Source organism: Gavialis gangeticus, unplaced genomic scaffold, assembly GCF_001723915.1.
Source record: "Gavialis gangeticus isolate Ggan-Ray unplaced genomic scaffold, GavGan_comp1, whole genome shotgun sequence".
NCBI lineage: Eukaryota > Metazoa > Chordata > Crocodylia > Gavialidae > Gavialis > Gavialis gangeticus.
This window is the reverse complement of record NW_017729025.1, coordinates 52,531,791-52,540,903: the sequence shown is the minus strand read 5'-3', so window position 1 is coordinate 52,540,903 and position 9,113 is coordinate 52,531,791. Positions and strand designations below refer to the sequence as shown.

The following is a 9,113-nucleotide window of genomic DNA, read 5'->3' as shown; positions in this document are numbered from 1 at the left end:
CACTCTCCCTTTGCAGTTAGAATAGGAAATTCCTCTAGTGACTGTGGGGTGCTACCAAATCAGTACTACAGAGGTCTTGCTGTGGAGTAAATATTTGAATTTTTAATGCATCTTCTCTCTGTGGAATGATAAGGGCTTTCTAAAATGCTGGCCAGGAATGAGGGTTCAGGGAGGAAATAAGTTAGGTAGGAGGACAAGCCCTAGGCAAGCAGCACTGGTAAAGCAATGTGAAACTTGTGATTCATAAACCAAGGTCCCCTTGCTGACTGCTCCTTCTGATCACATTTGTAGCTTGATGTATTTGGAGACCACACTCTGGTGATGCTCTGTATAGCCATTGCCACCTCATTGCTCCCTGTGTTTGCAGCTTCATGACCTGTTTAATTAATATGCAGTTAAATAAGCACTATTCCAAAAAGTGGCAATCAGCCCAGTGCCCCTTCTCTTTTTACTTCATATGTTTTATTCTTGTTCTCCTTTCCAATCCAATACTCCACTTAGGCCCATACACAGAATCCGGTAATATCAAACTTGGAGATCCCAACCAAAATTGAGCTCACAGATGCCATTCTCAGGACAGTGCAATGCTGGCTATAACAAAGTCTGCTGCCATGTCAGCCAGTCTTTGTGGCTGTTCATGTATTTGAACAGTTGGTTTGGGATGAAGTTCATGAGAGGAAGAGAACTTGGAACTGGATTTGTGTGCCTGCCTGAAATGAACTCATGATGCAGCTCTTGAATCATCAGCAGTAACTGTGATACCTTACACTGCTCTAACCTCTTTCGCTCCTTAAAGCTAAAGTTATCTTCCTAGATTACCACCAATTCCCTCTCACAGTCTCCCAGCTCAGATCACCCCAGTGTCTTTCACTGTTCTCCTGCAGTACACTCTCCCTGCACTCAGATCAAGGTTCTCTCTGCACGTATGCCCTTGTCTTTGATCTCTCTCCCTGCCACACTCTATGCTCTGTTCTGTACAAATGACTTTTCCTACTTCTCCCTAGTGACCTTTCAGGACCAACTGTCTCCTCTTGCTTCTCTGTCAACAGCTTAAACTAACTCACCCTTCTATGTTAAAAAGGACATGTCAAAATACTGGGTCCTGCTTGCGTACTGATGGGTTCAGTTAGGATGTGTAACCTAAGCAATGTAAATGGTTTGATCTGGGTCTGCATTCCTTCCCTTCTTTGTGTTGCCCTCTTTGGATTATTGGCTCTTCAGGCTAGAACAGTTTGATGTGTCTCTCATGTGCCATGTATGGTGATTCTCAAAGGATCCCAAAGACGGTTTGAAATTGCTAAATGAAGAACAATGTCTCCTGGGATCATGTACTGTCTACTGATAAAATCCAGGTACCTTATGAATGGCACATGGCAGTCACAACATTTTGCAACATCCCAACAATTTAGGAGGGAGGGTGGAGAATAGAGAAGCTGACAGAAAGTGGAGGGTTTGTCTGGGGGAAGCATCAATTATTCAGATTTTGCATTATGCCAAGGCACCCAGCATAGCACACTCCCAGTCCTGTGGGAGAAATGCCGTGGAAGCTTGAACCACCACAGGTGGTTAACATCATATCTGAAAGATGGTCATCCTAGCAGCACAGCTTCTCTATCACCACACAGGGGCCTGGGCTTAGGGTATAAATAGACATCACTTTTTGTGCTACCATAACAACTTTTATGATGGCACGAAGAGAAAGCAAACAGGTGTTCATGCCATTTGTCACACCACAAATGCCAAAATTTGTGGCCCAGAAAAAAGGTGGTAATAGTTTCTGCCTCTTTATTGCAGCAGACATTTGTTAGCTGTATGATGCAAGAGCACAGGCAGCCTGGAGCTTCCCATGGTCTCCAGCTGCCCATGGCAGGCACTACTGGGGCTTGTGGGGCCTGATCTTGTGCACCTCAGGAATTTCTGCACAGGATTGGGCTCCTCAGGTCCCGGAAGTGACTGTCCAGCTTTCACCTCTTACAGAGATGTGCCCTGGGGAATCTCCAGGGTGCATCTCTGTAAGCAGGGAAAGCTGAAGTTTCCTGCTTGCTGAGATGTGTCCTGGGGAATCTTCAGCACACATCTGTAAGTGGGGAATCCTGGCCTTCCCTGCTTACAGAGATGTGGCCAGAAGATTCCCCAAGGCACATCTCTGCAAACAGGGAATGTATTGTCCTTTGTTTGGCAGGATCAGGCCCCTGCCTGATGCAGGACAGTTGGCAACATGTGTCACCCACTGAAGTGAATCAGTTGTCCTGGGACACATCCTGGAACAATTGATCTGCTTCATTTGGTGACATCTATTTGTACCTTTAGGTACAGGCTTGCAGGGAAGGCTGCCACATGTTGATCATCAGCACTATTTTCTGAAGCACTCTGAATTTCCTTGGAAGAGTCTGCTCCCATCCAAATAGTGACCTCAACTCGACCCTGCTTAGCTGAGGAGTTTTAAGAGGTTCACCTTAATAGTTTTATGACAACAGTAATTGGGTAGAAGGGGACTAAACTACAGATAGTAAAAAAAAGGGGAAAGAAATTGGGATCTCTTTATTGTTGCGTTCACTGGACTTCATGGGCTCTGTACCAAAGTGGACATTGTGGCTTCTATGGTGTACCTGTGCTGTGATTGATACAACCATTTACAGTTCCCTGTTCCTCTCCTTTTTATTGGACTAATTTGTGGGATTAATGTGATTGATGGGCAGAGTGGTCTTGTGCCATAAGGACGGACAAATATTGAATGGCATTTGGTCTGAATCCAGCATCTTGGGAAGAGCCAATTTGCTCACACACTGTGCTGTCTGCAATGAAGGATCGTCCCTTGGAACAATGGGCAGGTGGAGTGAAAAGGGGCAGGCTTTCTCCTAGGCCTTTGGGACTGTTCAGAGCTCTGCAACTGGTCCTAAATTCAAGTGACTTCTCTTCAAGAGGAGCGGGTTCCTTTCCATTTTCTGAAAATTTGCTTGAATTTATGTGAAGTACAAAGCCTGCTGCAGACTCATGGGGTTGGTTGGTTTGTTCGTTTGCATTTGTGCTTGAAGAGACACAGAATATTCTAACTAATATTCTTGCAGGAACAAGTGTGGCTTCATTCTATCTGATTCCAGAAGCTCTCTCTCCGGACAGATATGACAGTGGATTTCATTTTTACATGCACAGTGGAGGGGGAGCCAAACCCTTTTCCCTTGCATGGGTGGGCACTTGGCTGTGGATGGATGGCCTTCAAACAAACCTAGCTACTTCTGGTTTTGCATGAAATTGATTTCCATGCAAGGATGCTGAGTTGCTGTGTGGTGTTTCTAATGCTTTTCTCTCTTTTCTCTTCTCTTTTTCTCCCTCTTTTTTTCCCCTTCCCCCCCCTTCTGCTTCCCATGAAAACACCTGAACAGATGTCAATCATATTCCAGGTGAGTGTCATATTTGCTGAGCTAAAAGATCACTGTTTGGGGGGTGGGGGTGCAGTGAGAGTGGGTAGGAAGCTGTGACTGTGAAGAGGGAATATTCATAATGGGAACTGGAGGGCTGGATTGCAAGGCCTTTAAATCAAGGCACCCTCCATAGCTATTCCATTGCAAGATCCACTTTGGAGGACAAAACTGTGTTGATCAGTTAAAGGGACACTGTTAAGATAAAAAAAAGTCACATTTCTTTAAAAATATATTGTTGGCCAATCAGAGACTGCTTATTGTATTATTGCCATTTTGTACAGTTTGTTGATTGATTGATTGATTTTTACCTTCATGCGCTTTGGGATTCTGAAATTAGACCAGTTAGTTTCAATTGTTAGTGGGAGTTTGCTCCATGTGTTAGTCCCAGAGCCAAAAGCTGTTATGTGAAGATTTCCATTAACATGCACATAGGTTGTTTTTCTTTTTTTCTAAATGAAAACACGGTGGGAACAGTTCTTGTCAGACCGTGGGTTGTAAGCTCCTTTAAAAAAATAAGTAGAAACTTCACTTCGTCTATAATGTATGAATGAATCAGTTGAGAGAGAAGATGCAGTGTTTAGGTGCTGGGATTTATTTTTTGGTGGGGTTGCCCCATGGAAATGTTCAGCTACAGAGAACTCCAATTCTCATTTATTTCCCAGCTCACTTGTCTATTGCTGCCAAAGGATGTTGATCCAAAGCCTGAAGTGCCTTGCTCCGTAGTCCCATTCTGCTGCTACTACAGGCAAGAGCCCTGATTTTGACCTCACACCCAAATGCTCCATTGGTTTACTGGCTTATGTTTGTGTCAGCAGACTCAAAGTGAGAGTCCAGTCCTAGTCTGGCCATTGACTTGAATGGAGGGAGCCAGTACCTTGGGTGGCTGCTAAGGGAGTCTGTTCTTTCCATCTAAGCTCCCTTTAACTCATGGTGCCAGGACTGGACCTGAATATTCTTCCACATACTCTTTTGTTCTTTTTCAGCCATTGAATAATTAGAGTTTGCAGTCACTTTTTCAAGCCAATTAGTGAGTTGGATAAATTCGCTGTCTTTTAGCCTTTGTAAACCATTCATTAGTACCCTACAAACTACTCTCAAGGGTACCCTATTTACTGACAAAAAGCACCCGGTATTTTGCACATGTCTGTACAAAAAAGGTGTCTTCACACACAGCAAGTGCATATTAGAAGCTTGAAATGAGCCTCATGGCAAATATAGCCCTTTGGCATGCCACAGAATGCATCCACCGATGTTAACAGCCAGTTTCCTCAGCAACCAGGAAAAACAGGAGCTAAGGCTTTATCTGCCCTAGGAAGTCAGGTGTGTTGGGACTTGCATGGAAGGAGTTATAGCCCTCTCCACTGCGTACTGAAGCCATCTGTGCCCATGGCTGTGAAGGAAGATTGAAACTTAGTGACATCGGCTCACTACAGCTTGGCCTTTTCACATACTGGTGATAACATTCTGCACTGTGAATGACTGCTGCCTTGCAAAGCAACAGTTTCTGCTCTGGCTTGAGTAGACTAGAGTACAGCCAGATAGGGTAGGTCCAGACAATGGTAACATGGCAACAGGATCAGAGCCACACTGTTACTGCTGTGTGTGGCCTGGAGAACGGAGGAAGTATTCACATCCACAGGGCAAAGTGCTGTTTACTCTGTAGGTCTCCATGTACTCTTTCATTGGGCTCCCCTGTCACGTAGCCCCCTCTCATTTGTGGATGGTCTCACAATGGGCTCATGCAAGGAGGCATGCATACTCTCCTTCCCCCTGCTCTCATGATCTTAATCCCAGAATTGCTTTTACACACTCTTGCATACATTCTTCTCATCACTCTTTCTAGAAGGCTTGCACATTTGTATTCTCATTCAGATATGTGCCTGGCCCCTATATTTTGAACTCTGGTACATATCTACTCCCAAATGGGATAATGTGCTTAGAGCTTCTTGAATGAATATTGTAATCTTTGTGGATGTTGTTATTGTTCATGTCATCATGACCCAATAAGAGTCAAGGATTGATATACATGACTATCTTGAAAAAATGAAGCCCCACACTGCACTAACATTGCTGCTCAGAACTGGGCACTCTTCAAACAGAACAGGTTTCCTTGCACACAATAAGGGAAGATGCAGATCTTCGGTTTCTGTGTGTCTGGCCATGCCTGGAGCTTTCTTACTACTGGATGATCCAGCCAATCAGGATTCAGAGATTGGAGCCCAGGGCCCCTGCCAAGCAGCCATTTTAACCATTCACTGTTTGCAAGAGAAATTGGGGATTTTATGAGCTAATGTAACTATTTACCCACAGGTAAAGAAGGACTGTAAAGGGCCCATTGATTAATTGATTAATTTGACTTGTTGAATAGACTGGCTAGAACTAATTCCCCAGTAAAACAAGATCTTTCTGAATGGCTTTTTGCTGGCTGCAATGAAGTACATACTTCCTGGATTTCTCTTTAGCAGAGGCCCTACCAGGTGCAGGGAAATCTTACTTAAAGAAAACAGTGACATTGCTTTAAACATGAAATGTGTGTTTTTATAAGGTCTCCTCGCTGTGAAGAGGGAGTCCTTTTGGAACAATGGCTAGCTTGACACACTGCACAAGTGAAATGAGTTTGTCAGGTCTTAGCTTGGTTCATAAGTAGGTATTTCATTCAGTTCACCAAAAAAAAGGGTCAGACGCTGGCTCACCTTCACAATGCACTTAGAGATCCTTGGATGAACGGTACGATTGTCATGGATGGTGTTATTAGGTTTTGATGGCGTGAACACTAATGGTGACTTGACAGTGCATAGCTGGCTGTCTTGCAAGAATAGGGACCCTGTCTTTCTGTTAGTCTCCTCTGCATTATAGTCATTGCAGCCCCTGTACTTCCTGCTTTTTGCCAGTAGTCTGTGAGCCTTGAAAGAACAGAATAAATTGTCAAGAACAGGCTAATAGAAAAGAAGATCTGGCAAGGTGCTTCCTCCTATGAGAATATCTGAAGGATAGATGGGTGTCATGTTTGATTAAGGGGATTGATGTTATAGTGCAGGTTAGATCTGCACCCATTACCTCCTCTTTGGGTGAGAGACCTACTTGGACCTCCCTAAGGAAGATGCTCTGGGCCTGTTTACAGTTTATAGTGACAGCCTTACAGCCATTTCTCACAGCTTTGCAGTTGATTAGAGTTTGCATTTAAATGAATAAGTGTGACCTTGTGGAAATGCCCTAGGTATTCTGGGTCCTATGAAAGAATCCAGCCTTGCCTGCATGCAGGGAATAACCACCTCTGGAAGGATTCAGGAGTCCTTTAACTGGTGCCAGGATACTGCACCCAATTTCCCTGGAGGGGAGCTCCATACTGCTAGCACCACTAGCATTTCAATGACATTTCAAGCCATTTGAAGTCCCCGGTTCCCAGAAGGGATAGGACAAGGCTACAGCTTTGAAAAAAATATAAATACCTGTACCCCTAAAGCCGCTTGTACACTCATTTTCATTTTAAATGCACATACTTTTGTGCACAGCTGTCAGTCATTTCCATATTTGAATGTATACTCTCTTAGACAGGCTTGTGTGCAAATACTTAGATGCCCTGATACCAAGTTGTACCTGCTTCTTAGCTTCACACCTGCCCACTCACACCACATTATCTCTGTTGCACATGTGTACATTCACTCTTTGTCAGATGCCTTGATACACACATCTCCTCATTTGCAAGTGCCCAAAACACAATCCTCAGCCACACACTTGCACATTGCCTCTTACTGTGTCTGCAGCCTCTTGTATACTCATCTACATATGTTCATATGGTCTTACATCCACTTGCCTATGTAGCATTCCTGCAACAAGAATTTGTGATCTGCAGCATTTATTTCCTATTCTTTTTGTCCTTGACCATGGCCCCCTGACAAGGTGCCACTGAGCCTGGTTCTGCCTCTGAAACCACTAGCCCCAGACAGTGACAAAGCCTAATTTCCACCCTGGGAACATTTAGAAGAGTGTGGGGAGAGAGCAGAAGAGAGGAAATAGCACAGCTGTTGTGTGTAATTGGACTGAAAGTGGGCCTCAGGCTACAATAACTGTGCTCAGTTCCCAGCCGACTGTAGGGCTGGGCCCTATAAGGAGCCTCTTTGCTACTGTGATTATTTTTGATGAATCAAAGAAGAATTAGTCTTCCCTGCACCGTGCTGCATCTTTGCCCAGCTGTGAAAAATAGCAGCACCATATACATCAGAGGCTGGGAGCTCAGCTCATCTGTGCAGAACTGGCCTGTCCATCAGAAACCTAGACCTGAAAGGAATATTTCACCCTACAGTACACTGTGTCCTCTCCTTCCAGACTGGAGGTCCCTCTCCCATCAGCATCCCAGCCATATGTCCTACTGAGAGTAATACACTTGTAGTAATGTCTGGGGTGCATGCATTTTTGGAGATGCCCCAAGATCCTAATGGGGTTGTGTCTTGGTCTTTGGGTCTGAAGAGTTACCACATTTCAAGGTGTTTGGGTATGAGAAAGTCTACATTGAAAGCTAGGAAACCTTTTCATCTTTTTGTCATCAGAGGGAAAGGGTGCTAAGGGGACCTAGGGTGAGAGGCAGAGGAAAAAAATTTGCTCCCTGTAAAAGTTCACCCATATAGAAAACAGGGAAAAGAAGAGTGGGGGAGTGGATACCTCCTTCTCTGGGGTACACTTCTCCTACACAGCTGCAGCATTTTAGTAGGATCCCTGATTTAGTTGAACTTTCCATCTGACTCCATTATAAAAGAGGTATTTTAACATCCTTAAGCAGTGGAGCTTCCAAAAGTACAGTATCCAGGTCTTATACTCACATCACAGTGGACACCTTTATTGATTGAATGGGTCATAGAGAATGAATGGGTCATTCATAGGGGAGTCCCTTGATGGTTCTTGGCAGGTCTGACAGTGGAGAAGCTTGCCCAGCTGCTGCCCAGGATACACTCTTTTTATACTTTCTTTTTATACTTGCAGTGCTTCCAAGTCCAGGGCTGTCAGATTGGCATTGCCATTAAAAGGTGAAAATTAAGGCCTCTGGCCATAATGTAGCAGTTCCACAGCCATCCCTTTGTTTCAGCCAATATAAAGGAACCAGCCTCCCACAGTAGCATTGGCCCAATAAAACAGGACAAGCTATAATTAACTGGAACAAAAGGACTCCATCTTCCTTCACTGCTTCAATCATTTGTCACTCAAAGCTGAATTTGTACCCTCCCCCAATCCTTTATGTTTAGTAGCTTTCCTTTTTTTCCTTGTTTAAGTACTAAGATTGAAAATGTATCTTTTTAGAAAGGTTTCCATCATTACCTCTTCCACCCTGCAAAGTGCCCCTAATAAGTCCTTAAACAGGAGGGCTACTATTTAATTACATTGTTCTTTCATGTAATTGTGCTCTGAAGATACTTTTAAAAATGTTCTCCTGCCTTCATAAGAGTCCAATGTCGGCCCTTGGCACTTTGTGTAATTAGCACTATTTAATTTCTCTGCTTTGATATGGAAAGTGGAATGGGGCACTAAGTTTTTTTTTCAATGTAATACTTAGAAAAGTTATTTTGCAATGTCAAAAAAAATTAACCTTTCAGAAATGATTGATTCTGAAGCAGGTTTGAAAAATCCACAGTATCCCCAAGCCAAAATAGGAAGTGGCTCATCTGGATGAATGGTGCTATGGCCAGGACAAAGAGGACA

General features: G+C 43.9%; 1 protein-coding gene across 9 annotated transcripts in view; it reads left to right on the top strand.

Annotated features, from left to right (window-relative positions):
- The window catches only part of NRXN3 (neurexin 3), a 1,732,637-nt gene that overhangs the window by 134,911 nt on the left and 1,588,613 nt on the right, over positions 1 to 9,113 (top strand). For all 9 annotated transcript variants that reach the window (XM_019518706.1, XM_019518711.1, XM_019518705.1 and 6 more), the window contains exon 3: positions 3,384 to 3,401. In XM_019518706.1, the coding sequence (XP_019374251.1) occupies positions 3,384 to 3,401 (18 nt within the window). The remainder of the gene's footprint in view (positions 1 to 3,383; positions 3,402 to 9,113) is intronic.